Genomic DNA, 16,118 nt, shown 5'->3' on the forward strand with positions numbered 1-16,118 from the left:
ATGCAAACGTTTCTTCAATTGTTTTTTTTTTTTAGTGCGGGGGGGGGGGGGATGTTGGAAGAAGTTAAAAGTGCGCCCCCTCCCCCCCCCAAAAAAAAAAAAAACAATTGAAGAAACGTTTGCATTTAAATAATATCAATATGAAAAGGCAAACGAAACAAAAAAACAAAATAAATCTGACGTTTATGTCAGAAAAAAATAAGAATACATTTTTAGGCCCCCCCCTACCATTATTAGAACAATGGTTCAGTCCAAAGTGTAGGCGGAGCAACAGCCGCTGAACCACAGGCTGGTCTGAGGCCTGACGTGAGGAGCTAGCTGTTAGCTGTAGCTCTGCATCACAAATACCACCCCCACCCCGGTAAGTAAATACTTACAGCAAAAGACATGTAAACATTTCATTTACTTTCACTGCTCAGTGCGAAGAAACACATGAACAATAAAAATCAGACTGCAGTTTATTTCATTACTTTGGCTGAATCTTGATAAGCTGCCTCATTAGCAAAACTGCTACACTGTTTTCATAGACTTAAGCTTTCTTGTTAAAGGTAGCAAACATCTCATTCATATTTAAGTCTTTAAGTTTTAGTTAATTAGAAGAGTTTGAGACGGGAGGGAGGCTGAGGAGTGGCCCACAGCTCCGTGATAATAAGCTCTGTGTGTGGGAGCCGAGAACAGATAGAAATTTACAAAAAGTTATGCCTTTATTTCTCATTGTCTTCAATATAGAGCGTTTAAAACCACAAAATAAAATCTGAATATTTTTCTATATAAACCCTTTAAGTGTTACGTTTAAATTATGATACTTCCCAGATATTAATTTCTATCTACTTATTTGTTCTCAGTCATCCAGGGCATGCCAAAACTAAAAAGAGGCTTAAAAATAAAGCAATTTAACAAGTTATCATTTAAATAAGCCATAACTTGTATTGGGAGCCATTTCAATAAATCAATGTTTATGAGGAATTTTATTTAGAGGAGTTACTCATCAAAGCTTTTGTATTTAGAACCTTAAATTTTTGTAAAGGTTTAGCAGAGATTAGATCGGTCAGACTGAACAAAACTCCTATTTAAGCAACATTTGAGCTTTAGTTTTACTTCTCTCCAGGCTGCTTACTGAGAATAAAACATGTTTTATGTGCTTACTAGTCATTTTTGGTCCTGCAGCTTGAATGTGGTTTAAAAACTTTTTAAACCACATTTTACGTTACATTTAACTGCAACTTTGCAGATCCCCCACCCCCCAAAATTACTCTTAAGAAATGTTCCTGTCTATGGCCCCCCCCATCCTCCCAATAATGAGATGGGATTTACGCCCTTGCTCAGAGGTATTTCAGCCTGAGAGCGGTTCAGTTTGAGGGTCTGCTTTTCTCTCGTGTTTGAATGCCGTTGAATAATCCAGAACTTGATTCTGGTGAGTCACTGCTTGTCAAGTAGGCGCCACCGTTAGGGCTTCTGAAAAAACAAAATGCACAGGATCAGTCCGTCAGTTTACTTACCAGCCTGAGTAAAAAGACCTTCCTGCGTAACGTGTCTGAATCTGAATACACCATAAACCCAGTGTAGTTTACTTTGCAGAAAGCTTTTCGGCTCATGTCTTGATCTTAGTGATAAGTGAGATTTTTTCTGTATTTAAAAACAAGTTTGTGATTACAGCACGCAGCTCTGATCCTAACCAGAAGTCAACAGGTTTGTTATGGATGGTGCAAGCCATAAATCCTATTGTTTGCAGGCCATAAATAACAGCGATAACAGTAAATGACTGAAATCTGGATTGTTCATACTGTTCAAGTATTTCAGCGTGACCTTCACTGTTTTAGTGCGACTGATGAATTTGGGTTCTAAGGACAAAAACACTCAGACAAACAGGGATTTTCCTCCTAAAAATTTTAGCGTACCTCCCAAAAGGTTTTACTTGGCTGGTCTGGCGACCCCTATGAACATTTTCCTGGAGCGCCGTTGCCTCAGAGTGTCTAATGTAATATACTGAATGTGGTTTTTACACTCCAACAGCAGGTCAGGCCGCCGCCTCACATTGCTATTTTCAAGGAGGTTTTATATCACTCTCCAAAGCCGTCCGCTCTGAAGGTTTTAGTGTTTTGGGGGGTTTTTTTATGCAGTTCACATTTTTCAGGCTAAGGTGCCATAATACCTTATCGCTCATTCAGCAAAGCAAACTGACATTTTTCTGACAACCTGTCTAAATATCGTCAACGTGGCTCCAGAACTACTTTCTGCTTCCAGCTGTGCAAACAGCAGAACATTTTATTAGAGCTGCCAGTTACAGTCATTGTGCGTGTGTGTGTGTGTGTGTGTGTGTTTTTCCATTTCTAATTATGTGTATTCGCGCTCCTCCATTTTTTTCTTGGGTGTGTGTGGTCATAACCTCAGCCCTGTTAATCTTCTGAATCATAACACTGATTACATGAAGACATGGAGCTAATGGATGTTTGTACATCTGGAAGTTTCTCGTCTCCGTGTGTGTGTGTGTGTGTGTGTGTGTGTGTGTGTGTGTGTGTGTGTGTGTGTGTGTGTGTGTGTGTGTGTGTGTGTTTCCAGCAGCACATCTGAAGGAGGTGCTCTAGGCTGGAACTGTCAAACTCTTTGAAAAATGATCAAGCTGAATTCACAATCGTTCTATTAAATGCGTATGTTTTACATTTGTAGTTCTATTTTAGGGTTTTACAACAATGAAAATTCAACTTTGACAACAACTAGACCCATCTGACTTCTTACAGAGCAAAGGCACACGCTGTTAAGATGCTAAGATACTGCTAAAGACTCAAATTCAAAAGTACTTTATTAATCCCAAAGGGAAATTAAATGCTGTTGTAACTCATTAATTTAGATTTTTCAAACAATTATTGAAGATGGTGCTGGCTGTTGGCAGGAAAGATGTCTGCAGCAGTCTGTGCTGCACTAAATCTGAAGAAGCCTCTCACTGAAGATGCTATCCCTTCCCAAGACAGTATCGTGAAGAGGACGGTCAGGGTTGTCCATAATTTTCTTGATCTTATGAAGTATCCTTTTTTGCATCATCATCTCCAGAGGTTTTACAGTCGTCCCCTATATGAAACAAAGTTTATTAACCTAAGAATCTAAGGTGCAGCGATAAACTGGCAGACCGATCAGTCGGCCCAGATTTTCATTTTCAGGTAATCAGCAATACTCTCATGTGAAACCAGTGTTATACAGCTATCTTATCTACCGCCACTGGTCTGAAATTCAGGCGCACTGTGTTTCTGTTGGCCATATAATCACGCAAATTGAAATTACAAAAATGAATTTGCTTAATGGGAATACGCTAATTTAGAAAACAACACGTTTTATTTATATACATGTATTTAAATTTTTTTATTTTTTTTTGGAAAAGTCTGCAGTAGGATGAGGTGATTTTTTGGGTGTATTGAAATTTGTGTATTTAGCGAAACTGTGATGGAAATATATATATTTTTTGCTTTATACCAGTCGTGATCAACAACTGGATGTTGCTACTGCCCAAAACGATGAAGAAGTCAACAGGAAGTGGTAGCAGGTTGATGGTGTAGCATGTTGTTCTTCACGATTTATCGCGTGAACAAACCAATTTATGTGTTTCTTATTTAATGGAAACGAGTATCAGTGAAATTAGGAATCGGCAGATCAAGCTTTTTAAAGATCGGTGATTGGCCAGAAAACTGCTATCGGTGCACTGCTAGCAGTTTGTGTTTAGCATGAAAATCAAAATCAGTTGAATCAAACAGGTGAGTTTATTGAAAATGTAGACTTTTGAACCAAACTGCAGTAAGTCTAATTTTATTTAAATTGATGAAAATAACTCACCGATATATTTGACCGAAATCGTAAAGATGCACCGTAGAGGGCCTGAAGAGCTGGTCTGGGTCTCTAAATGTTCTGGTTAATACTTTGAAAAGGTCAAGTCGTCTGTTTGGTTTCTTGGTGACTGACGGTGTTTCGCCTCATTTCGCTGCTGTTAGACGGCTGCGGAAAGCGTCTGCTGCTGGGGAACACGAGATGGACCTAATGTGATTGCTCTGCGCTTTGTAAATGCCTCCCCCAGCGTAGATCGATACGGAGCCTGTCGGGGGCCCGATTCGAGTGGCAGGCTTGTCAGTCAGCCCCTGTTGGATCTCTCTTGTTTGTGCCTGCGTGTAAATAACACCCTGATCCAGACGAGACAGGCTCGCATTAAGGAGGGAACATGCAGACGTCTTTAACCAGAGAGACACTAGTTTGATTTTTAGCTCCACAGAGCTGGAAGACAACATGCTGACAGTTGTATAAAACACTGTGGCCTGCTTTAGAAGCCACTTTACTTATTGCTTTTTACTTTTTTTTAATCACCTTTAAACGTCTCATATCACCAACCTATTAGATATATATAACCCATGTAAATCCGTATTCCAGTTCACAAATGATGAGTTATCCAAACCAACCTGGCTTCTATGTAATTGTCGTGTGACATGCGTCATAATCCTGCATCAGAAGAAGCCAGACGCGGTGAATCCAATGTCTGAAAATTCTGATTATGTACTTATAAAAGAAGTGCATCAGTGAAGCGCATCACATCCCAGTCCCACCACTCTGAGCTCTGACTGCACATCCAGACAGCTTACAGTCAACGCTCCACAAAAGACCGTCGCTGCTAGCTGTGCTTTGTTTTTTGTTGTTGTTTCCTTCGTCTTATGATCTTGTGATGATTCATCGCTGAATAAACTTAAGATCAAAACGTAAACGGCTCCATCCATTATTACGTCTATAAAACTGTTTGCTGCTGCTTGACGTCGTCGTTCTTCATCTGTGCATGTGGGTCGCCGTTCACACTGAAGTCTGACTGCGGTCCGGTTTAATTAGTAACATCAACGACCATGTAACAAAAAAAAAAAACAATAAAAAATTACATTTTAGGACAAAAAACTGGAGGTCTAAAAGGTGCACGTCTTTCATGAAGTTTGATTTTTGTCTACAAAAAATTCCCAATTTCACATTAATATGTGATGTTGTCTAATTGAAATGGAGCTTTGTGCTGTGTTTGAGTTTGGAACTTTCCCATTGATGCCAACTTTGCCTTTTTGTTACTGACTATAAATTTCTATTGGTGCTCTCTCAAATTTTGTTTAGTAGAATCAGAGCCATCAGTGAAAAATTAGAGCAGCTTAGACATATTTTACACATTCTACTGTGTTCCTGTATCAAAACCTGCCTTCACTGGGTTTGAAACTTTGGTATTGAGACGTACTGAGATGACCCCAATTCTGCTTTTAATGCACACGTTTTGCACTCCTGAACCGGTCTGCAGGTGTAACTGCGTACAGTTTGCACACTCGTGATAAAAGCCAGACCAGAAGGTTCCGGGTCGCCTCACGTTTTCTGTCCCTGAAGAAAGCTGATGTGATTTAGACGCCCTGGGGGGACAGAAGCTGTGAGAGCGAAGAGACGAGTGAGCAGCACCAAGGAGATAACACCACGCACAGGAAATGGCCCTTCAAGGACAGTAGGGCTGGAATAGTCACATGATCACAGACCGAGCCGGGAGAAGATCCAACAGGCTCAGATAAACAACAAGTCCTGCAGGAATGCTTGTGTTTACACGAGCTCTAACAGAAACGTCTTTGGCAGGGAGATTCTTTGTGTAAATAACCGTTAAACTGAACTAAATCACCTCCGACTGTAAGAACTGTACGTCCACTCATGAGGATATTGTTTTATATAGTTTGACTCGTCATATTCACACTAGCCTGTGTGAGTATGACGAGTCTTTGAAAAATGTGGACGAAAATGGAGCGGTGTCAGATTTTAGTGGTAGGATTTTGTCTTTGTAAAAGACCACGAGCCATTTCACCCGCTAGTGTTAGACTCTCGCGTTTGTTTTGGTTGTGTTTACCCAGAATGCCCTGCTTTTGGAACAGTGCTTGACGTACACAAACGCTTTCGAACCTTGCCAGAGTTCACTTCACCCGAACAGAGACGTGGGTTTTCAGACGGACCAGAGTCCGCTTTTTTTGGTCCGCATCAGAGTTCGATTGCGCGTTTGCTCCTCTCGAGTGGACCGAACTTTCTAAGGCAAATGAGTTGGATTAAGTCTGACTAAATAGGACTGGTGTCACACTTAATCTCAGTTCAAAGTTGTTACTCCAAAGCGGGAATGTGGTTCAGCGTGACGGACACACCACTTATCCTTCTTAAGTATGCAGCCTCGGCTCTGCGTTTCAAGGAATCTGCATCTGTTTGATGAATGTCAGCGTCTACATCTTTATATCATCCATCATGTCCCGAGGTGCAGAGAGCCTGGAACAGCAGGGCTTGGAGGGAGGGAGGGAGAGAGAGAGGACTGCTTTCCCTCTCCTCACAGTCTCCACCATCGACAGGCTGACCTTTTCTGTCCGTTTAGGAATTCACTATAAACAAACGACAGATCCTACGCAAACTTGAAAACAGACACACATTAGCTGCCTTTTCTGTCCAAAAATAAAACAAAAACCATAAAGTATGACCGATTAGTGTACCCAGTGAGTAACAGAAAGCGATACATCATCATGTACCATCCATCAGGCTCTTCCTGTTTCTCATTTCATGGTTATTACCTCTCTCCCTTGCTAGAAGCATGAAAGTCCTGACTTTCATGGGTTGTTTTTTTATTCCCAGCTCCGTATGCTGATATGAACTTCACGTTGAATTGATCAGATATGATTCACGTTTCACATCAACCAAGTTGAAACCAGAAGTTTACATATACTGAATAAACACAAACACCTTTTTTCTCCTTCTGAAGGTACATCAGGCCAAACTTCTCTTGTTTCAGTTGCTAAATCCCACAATAACAAGAGAAAGAAATTGTCAGATTTATTTAATGTTTTCTCTTGGAAAACAAAGAGGCTTTGGAAGCCTCTGATAGGCTAACTGACACATTTCAGTTAACTGGAGGCTCACCTTTGGATATTTTTAAGAACAGTCGTTCTCCACTGCAAATAGAGAAGTGTTGAGGTGAACGAGGCAGCTGTTAATCCTAATTCAGTGTTTGGAAGCATAGCCAAGACAAACTGAACAGCTTCGTTGAAACTAGCTAAACCTGCTGTAACTAGCTAGGTAGCTAGAATAAAATTCTAAACTGCAGAGAATCAATGTTTACAACTTCTCCATCTGTTTGCTGATTGGCCTGGTTGAAATTCTGCTGGAGGAATCCAAGTCAATGGGAGAAAACCCAGACTGAGTCGTGAGAAGAAATGAGAATCTAGCGGAATTGGTTAGGAAGGTGATTTCCACGCTAACGGATCGCTGCAGTCCCTGGGGAGTTCAAAACATGGACACTTCCGGTTTTAACTCAGATATTCACCACAGGAGCAGGTTAAAGCTGGTTTATACAACCAGTTAGATTTAGAGAGGTTGCTAAGGAAACGGTCAAAAACAAAAATCCTAGCAAGCTTTACATTCTTACATATGACCTTATTGAGTGAGACATTGACTGAAGTTATAGACAGACCATGTATGTACAACACAGGTTTAGAGATGTTTATTAGATCACTTTTCTGTTTTTAAATAGAAAAATGACAAATTCCTTATGGATTCTACTAATATGTTCATTTAATCTTAAATTTCATGATAAAATATATTTCTATGCTTTTCTATTGTCTGTTCATTCAGTAATGGAGTTGAACATAAAAAGCTTTCATCCTAGTTCAGTTAAAGTAGTGATTTATTCTTATATATAAGAATAAATCATATTTATATTGCTCTTTATCAACTAAAAAGGAAAAAATAAGAGGACGCCTCGCTAATGGAAAACCATCTCTGGGATCTGAGCATTATCCCAACAGGACGTTGGGTTTTAGCAGTGATAGCTGTAGGCATAAACAAGAGATGCAGACAGAGCCTCTTTGTTTTCAAGGACAGATGCTGCCCTTTTGAGCCGCGCTCAGGTAATAGCATCAATTTAACAGCAGAAGATTTGTGAGCCGTCTCTGGTCCGGCCTGATGCTCTCTCATAAGCTTGGCTCAACGGGGGGAGTTCAGACAGATAGGCAGGCAGGCAGGGCTGAGGCCGGATAAAACACTACAAACTGGACTTAAACTGGTTTAAACCCCGCTGGTCTCAACAGGCTTAGTGGGACTCAGGAGGAGCAAGTTGTGGGAAGAGGTGGGGGTTAGCGAAGATGTTGAGGAAAGAAGGGAATTTAGGCCAGAGGACAGGAAAATATTTACACAGATGTGGTAACCTGGTGAGAGAGGAGCGGTGGGATAGTTTGTGAGCTGCCCTGTGTGTGTCTGGACCAAAAACTCGTTCGAATTTTAGAAGGAAGATGTTTTATTTCCTTGCTGTACTGAAAGTAAGACACAATAAAATGATCAAGGCCATTTAATATTGTTGTCAACAGAGTGCTTGCAGGAAAAATAAAGTTTTCAATTGAGATCACAGCAAAATCTTACCAAAGTATCTTTGGTCTAGTTTCTAGTACAGATATGGTACATTTGAAATGAGACAAAACTAACATACAAGTAAATTTTCAGCAAGAAATATGAGCTTGTTTTAAGTCAATAATATTGAAAAAGCAGTGATGGTTGTAAAGTCTAATGGCTACTGGGAGGAAGGATCTGCATTAACGCTCATTTGTGCACCTAGGATTCTCTGTCTAACACTGAGGCTTTGCTAACCAGAGATCTGTCTCCCAACACCAGCACCGGGTCAGACAGTCCATGACTGAAAGTGAAGCCGAGTCGTTTGCGCTGGTCTGTGTGTCTCACATGATCAGCACATTAGCTGCCTTGTGATTTATTGCTAAGAAGTATCCCGAGCCCTGCGGCGGTGTTTGTTTTCAACTCTCTACACTCATCTGTGGTTATCAAAAGTAAAGAAAAAAATTTTAAAAAACATACAAATGAACATATTTTAACCACTTACATCTCTCTCCTTCGTGTGTTTTTCAGGTTTGAGCGCTGCAAAGCTGCTAAAAGCGAGCGGGCTGAATCCTGTAGTGCTGGAGGCCAGGGATCGAGTCGGCGGCCGTACCTTTACTGTCCGGGTACGACTGACATGTTCAGCTGTTTGGTACAGCAGGAATGTGCTTCTGAAATAAAGCCTTAAAGGGGCGGTGTTATGTAAAATTGACTTTTTTGAGCTTCATGTCATGTTATAATGTTATTCCTGTTATTATAATGTTCTATAATCAATGTATTCATCAATGTACATGTATGATGTACATGTAATTACATGTACAAGGCAAGGAGTGTGGCCTTGATTGTTTTTCCACAAATGTTTGAAGAATCCTTTAATCTCCCATGGCAACCATTCAGCTGTACAGAACACCTGGATGGACCTAGCCTCACCTCTTGCAGTTTCCCAGCTACTGAGATCCACCTCACAGAGCAGCCCTCACCTAAAACTCCCCCACCCAGCTCCTTCAGACTAGCCAGCAGCAATTAGCAAACACCTGGTGGAACTGCGCGTTTGCTGAGCTCATTATACTAACTAATTCTCAGAGCAACGCTGGTATAAATGTTGTTTAAGGGTTAATAGAGGAGCCACGTTGTCATGACTTCCTGTAGGCGGAGTTTCAGAAAGAGCAGGAGCTTCTTAAAGAGACAGAGGCCCAATTTCAAGGCATTAAAACACAGAGTCAAATTTCTTTTACCTGAACATTCATTCTATTTGTGAAAAGACAGGGAAAGAATTTTTGGTTCCAGTTTATTTGAAGCGGTGTGCATAAGACTGACACGACACATATAAACATGAAGCAGTCTTCATGAATGTTTACGACTGTCATGAAGACTCATTCAGTAAATAATGACACTTAATTCAAAGTTGACACTTTCAATGGACTTTTTCTACAAACGAAAGCATGGACTCATATTTTCTGAAAATGTTGAACTCTTGTTTTGTTCTGGTGCTTACAGTATTTTGTTCTGTTTGATCTCATGAAATAATCGTTACATATGTTTTGCTTATATTGCAGACTAAGCCCTGTTTTATACAACATAACTCTGACCTCTTTTTGGCACTTGATCTGTTTCCCTCTGTTGCTTCCAGAACAAGGAGACAAAGTGGGTAGACCTCGGTGGGGCCTACATCGGACCGACTCAGAACCGCATCCTACGGTTGGCTAAAGAATACGGCATTAAGACCTACAAAGTCAACGAGCAGGAACACCTGGTGCATTATGTCAACGTGAGTCCCTCAGTTTCATTAACTGCCTCACTTTTTCTTTCTGATGAAACATTAACATGTTCCTGAGATGTTTTTCTCTTCATCTTCCCCATTTCTGCTGATGGTTTCCACTTAAAGCTGCAGATATCCTGAGAGATTATCCAGGATTTACAGACCCATTCAATAAATTTCATCACTCTTATTGAAAAGTCCATTTATTTCAGGAACTTTATCACTAAGTGAAACACAAATTCTAGAGTAATTACACACAGACTGATGTTTGAAATCCTTTATTAATGGTAATTATGATGACTTTCTGCTTGCTTAATGAAAACATGACATTTCAAATTAGAATATTACATCAGATCAGAAAAAAAAACAGTTTAAAAACAGAAATGTGGGCTTAGTTAGAATGTTTGAAAAGTTATTTTCCAAAGGTTTGTTTATTCTGATGAATGAGACTCGTATATTTCAGTTTATTGAACATGGTTGTTTCTTTTTGTGTGATTCAATAGTCGGTGACTGCAGTGAGCAGGCGAGCTGAATTAGAGTATAGATTTATGACCCAAATCGAAATGACATGTATGATGGTCGAGTCGGGCTCAGGCGTCTGTGGCGCGTTTTTAATAAGCCTACAATACAACCAGCACAAAGAATCATCTTCTCTGTGCTGGTTGTATTGTTGGCTAATATTATAAGAACGCACCATAAAACTTGTGTTCATCTACTTATCTAGTCTAAACAGAAGAGCAGGAAGCTCAAAGAGTAGTTAATTAGACTCAATTAGTTATGTTGGATCATGATTGGACACCATGTCCGTCCACAGCTTTTATCAGGGTGTATATTTTAGACCCAATCCAGTCTCTAAACTAAATCTTCATGTGTTTTTTAGTGTAAGTTTCATATTTTTTTGTCAGAATTGTCTGGTATAGAGCTAATCGCTTTCTTTTGTTTCCATTGTGAACAAAAAAGTCTGTTTTCTGTATTATCAGATGTGAGGCATGAAACTCAGTTTGTAAATGCAACAGTTTATAATATCTGTATTCCAACAAAGCGTGAGCTCGGCCTTTTTTCTTTAAAATACCAGAATGATGCGTCCATTTCTTTCCTAAACGATGGATAGTCAGCTGCATTCTTGCAGTCTCACAGACCTGAGATGTTGTGTTTATAACAATCAGGTTTTGTGTGAAGATTTGATAACCCTAAACCAGTTTTAGGGGTAGTAGTGGATCATTAACTTTTTATGTTAAGAGCACAAGTAAAGTCACATTGCAGTGTGGGAGAGAAGTCAATGAAAAACAGGATTTAGCTATAATTACAGAGTTGACATTTTAAGCTGTCTTTAAGCTAGCGGTTAGCACACTTAGCATGGCTACCATTAAAACTTTTGGTCCAGTTTTTAGAGCAGATATTTTTAGTGTGCTTGAAATAAGGCAAAACTAACTTTTCAGCAAGCTACAAGAGCCTGTTTTAAGTCAATAAATCCTTCATATTGATGAGAAAGCAGAGTACTTAACTTATAACATGGGGAAAATGTCTTGTTAGAAGTGACATAATCTGCCAGTGGAACCAGCACTTCCTATCAATATTAAGAAATTATTTACTTACAACTATCTTCTGTATCTTGATGAAAAGATATAGGAGCTACTTGAAGCTTTTCAGCTTAAGCTAGCTTTGTTTTTACCGTGGTATTTTCACTAGAAACTGGACCAAAAATACTTGGTAAGATGCTGACAACAGCTAGCTCTGTGTTCTTCCCTCTGTAACACCATCCACACTGAAGAGTCTAAATTAGCATGTTGCTTTCACTGGTTTGAAAAAGATCAGATTTCCAAATTTCTGACCAGTCGGTCACCGTTCAGGGTCAGTTAAACTGAACATGGATTAGTATGGAAGACCTTCAAATTTTGCTAATATAATTGTGACCTATAATCTCTACAGATTATATTCGATTGGGCTTCATCAGATCCTGGTTATTTTGCTTGGCACAGAGTTACTCCCTTAGCTTTATGTGCTACAATTCTTGTTGAAGTTGGCTAAAAGTTTGCAGGCACTTTCTCTTGATAATTTTTCAGTCGCACCCTGGGCTACATTATCCTGACTATTAGGGACAGGAGTGTTTAAAAACCAAACCATATTGTTTCAGCCAGCAGGACAGCCTTCCTCTCTTCTCCACCATTAGCGACCAGAGAAGCTAATCTTTGCCTGAGGGATTTCTGTAATGTAGTTTCGTAATTCTTTAAGTAAATGAAAGGCAAACAAAGAGATACCATTTTCCTTTGTTCTTTCTGTTCTCTGCCTTATATCTCGTTTGGGTGGGTGCACCACTTTCCCTGGCACAGCTGAGCTCCTCCACCTGATTAAATTAGCCTTCGCTGCCATATACTCTGATATTCAGGTTGTAAAGCCGAGTAGTGCGGCTTGCAGCTCTCCTAGAGGAAATGGAGGATGTGTTTCAATCATAAGTGCAGGTGGACTTTGAGCTTTTGTCCTGAAGGTGTGGACACAATAGCGTGCAAATACACTTACAAAGCATTATCTGGAAAATTGTTCAAATGTCCACCACCGTACCGTTCAATTAAAGCCGTAGTAATCTAACAATTGAAGACACTGCGCTGCGTTCTATTATCTATTTTTGGCAAATCATTCATGAACACTCTCTTCTCTATTACTGTCTGTGTCACAAAGCAAATAGTACTGTTTACAGGGGCGGACGCTTATCGTATCGTTTATCATTTATCGTGATAAATTTCTTATAAGATTTTGATTTTGATCGTTGTCAGAAAAAAATATCCAATTATTGATATTTCAAAACTAAAACTGTTTGTATTGTCAGGGTTATTGTTCTATTTTTTAGTTTTAAGTTTTCAGGCTTGATATTTATTGTTTGATTGTCAATACAATTATTGATAAGTGATTGCTGTGGTATATTAGATACTGCTGTGGAAACTACTAGACTAGCTAATTTAAACATTTGCTCTACTTTGATCTGTCAGAGCAGGTTTATAGGTCACCTTTTTGTCCTAACTGGACAACAACACAACAAATTCTGCAGCACATCTACATGTTAAGGTTGTCAAAGTCAAGCTAGCATCCTCCTCTCCTTCACTAAAATTTTTCACTAAAACTTCTTCGGGTGTTGTTGTAATGTTGACAATTAGTAGCAAAACCCTGCTATTTGTCTATATTTCTTCTCTATGTCATATCTTTCCATTGTACATTTAAGATTCAGCGTGTCAGGTTGATATCTTGTTAGCTAAAACCAGTCATCATTGGTGAGTAGTTTTTTTCCCCCCCTCCAACAGGAAGCTGGCTGGTCGGATCTTGCGCGTGTGACGCCACACTGCAGCATGTCTGTATTAGTGTTTCACGATTTTATAAAACAACCATTCAGCTTAAACACTGGTTGTGACTTTTCTATCCTTTCATCAAACTATAATAACTTCATCACTTTATTAAACCTACGAATGCAAATGCACTTAAAATGCATCCTTGTTTTGAGTTTTTATTTCTATTATGTTGGAGTTTTGGCCCTAAGCCTCTATTTGCAATTAAGCTGCACCAGTTATATAATGACTGATTGCCAGTGAAGCCTGGTTTGGACCCATCGCTGTGTCAGTAGCTCTCATGTTCTATTGACCTACTTCAGCAGCCGTCTGTCATGTCACCAGTAAACACACAAGCGGCAGTCAGAAAAGAAACCTCACACTGACTGTTGTCGTCACGTGAGCTCCTGCGTCTCCTTGGCGACTATCTACTGCAAGATGTACGATCGGCGCAGCACTCACAGCTTCCTGGCTGGTTTCCATGGCAGCCATCCTCATCAAAAGCTGCTCAACAAGACGCCTCTGAGTGGATATTTTTGTGTGTGTGTGAGTTTGGCTTTGTATTTGATACAGTGTAAGGACCATTTTTCTAACAACTACCGTGTTGTGGGGACCGACTGTTTAGCTCCTGATGCTGCTTTGGCTTAGGGTTAGCTTAGGGTTAGGCTATAGAAATGAATGGACGTCAATGCCATGTCCCGGTGAAGATGGAAAGATCCTGTACGCATGTGTGTGTTTGTGCTTTAATTTGTTCGAGAACACAGATGTGTGAAGAGGGGTGGAATTGATTGGAACTGATCGAACAGCTGACTCTGCAGAAACCTGGGAGAATCTGATTGGTTGGATGTCCATGTTGAATATTGAACAGCAGCCTGTCACTGTCTGAATCCAAACACAGGCCGCTTTGTTTCCACCGTATAACCTCCAGTAAAAATAGTCAACTCTACTGTCCTATTGTATTACATCAGGGGTGTCCAAAGTCGGTCCTCAAGGGCCGACATCCTGCATGTTTTAGTTCTCTCCCTGGTTTAACACACCTGGATCAAATGATGGCTCATTAGAGGCCTAAAAGGAACATTGACAAGCTGAAAAGGTTGTTACTATCCCCAGGGAGAGAACTAAAACATGCAGGATGTCGGCCCTCGAGGACCGACTTTGGACACACCTATATTACATGGTCTAAATGCTATATTTAGAGCAGAAATGCTGCTATTTAAAATGATATGGTAACGGTGGATTTCACCAGACTTTGGCACTTTCTGTGACATTCTGCTCAAATCTATAAGACGTTTTTGTATTTTTGTTGCCATTTAAGTTGTGTAAGATTGAATTTGAGATTTCCTTTTTCTCATACTTTATAAATTGCCTGCTGGCACTGGCTTATGGTGCACATAGACATGGCTGGTTTCATTTGTATAACACAAGCAAAAACATTATTATAAGTAAAAATACATTAAAATAATTACACTGAATTTGAGGCACAACTTGAATCATCTATTTTTTGTAAAGTGCCTCAAGATGACATTGTTTGTGAATTGGCGCAAGATGAGTAGACTGAATTGAATGAATTAATAACTGTACCAGCATGGTGTAATGCTGTCCAATCTGAGCTATTCAGTTCTTGTAGAAACCAAACAGAAGTGAGTCAAGTAGACAGCCTTGAGGAACCCCATGTTTGATCTTTATTTGCTCAAAGTTATAGAACCAGAGAATCTTGTTTCTGTACCCAGATCGGTGTGAGATGATCCACTCCAGCAGAGTGTCGGGTACAGATAGACAACACATATTTCAGCTTGGTAATAAAAGCTAGCTTGGTAATCAGGACAAACACTTCATGGTGTTTTAGAAAAACAAGGTTTCCCTTCAGACGTTTATAAAAAGCCGTCATTCTTGGCCGCAGAGCGTTTTGAAGTTCCCTTTAGTTCAACTTATGGAATTGAAAACAAGGAATGTAAAGTTGTAAAGATTCCAACAAAGCTTGAATTTTGATTCGTACAGAAGCGCTTTAGAAAAAATAAAGCCAAAAAGATGGCGGCATCACAACGTTTCCTATCGTCCTAATGTCGCTTTGTGAAGGAGCAGGAAGCATTCAGGCTGATGTTTACACCAGCATGACAGCATCTGGCTGTCATTTTTTCTGGTAAAACCGGGAGTTTGTAGTAATCTGGTAAGCCTTTGTGTAATTAGGGTTAGCTTTCAAGCAAGCCGCGAAGCTAATCAGCTTTTCTGTTGCAGATTCTAATCCTAAAGGCCAGAGCTGGTTTCCTCTATCAACAAACTAGTGTCTAATGGGCAGTGCAGCTCCGCAATGGACTCACTATCAGAGATGGGGAAATGCTCTCTGAATAAATACGCTGCTCCTTATCAGAGATTGGGAAAGAGCGCTGCTGCTCCCTCTGTACCGTGGAGAGTTTTGTTGTGTTGAGCAGCTTCTGCTCCTCTCTGGCTGTTGGTCCGTTTATGTTGAGAGAAGCGGCTGAAATCAAGCATGCTCATGTTTTGTAAGACCTTTTCATGTCTAGAGTAATTAATGGGAGTTTTACGGTGCATTCACTGTTTAATCCGCTTTAGTCGAACTCCAGTTCGTTTGCCGAGGAAGACTTGGTCTTGGAGTAAGCTCTGGCACAGTGAGAGCTCCAAAAGCAGGCAGCGGA

At 40.1% G+C, this 16,118-nt stretch overlaps 1 protein-coding gene across 1 annotated transcript in view; it reads left to right on the forward strand.

Moving 5' to 3' along the window:
- mao (monoamine oxidase) overlaps positions 1 to 16,118 on the forward strand; it is a 40,058-nt gene that overhangs the window by 6,934 nt on the left and 17,006 nt on the right. Inside the window, exons 2-3 of the mRNA XM_015030683.1 lie at positions 8,923 to 9,017; positions 10,022 to 10,159. Coding sequence (XP_014886169.1) covers positions 8,923 to 9,017; positions 10,022 to 10,159 — 233 coding nt within the window. The remainder of the gene's footprint in view (positions 1 to 8,922; positions 9,018 to 10,021; positions 10,160 to 16,118) is intronic.

This window comes from Poecilia latipinna, unplaced genomic scaffold (assembly GCF_001443285.1).
Source record: "Poecilia latipinna isolate Pla-1442-1.1 unplaced genomic scaffold, P_latipinna-1.0 Scaffold189, whole genome shotgun sequence".
NCBI classification, from domain to species: domain Eukaryota; kingdom Metazoa; phylum Chordata; class Actinopteri; order Cyprinodontiformes; family Poeciliidae; genus Poecilia; species Poecilia latipinna.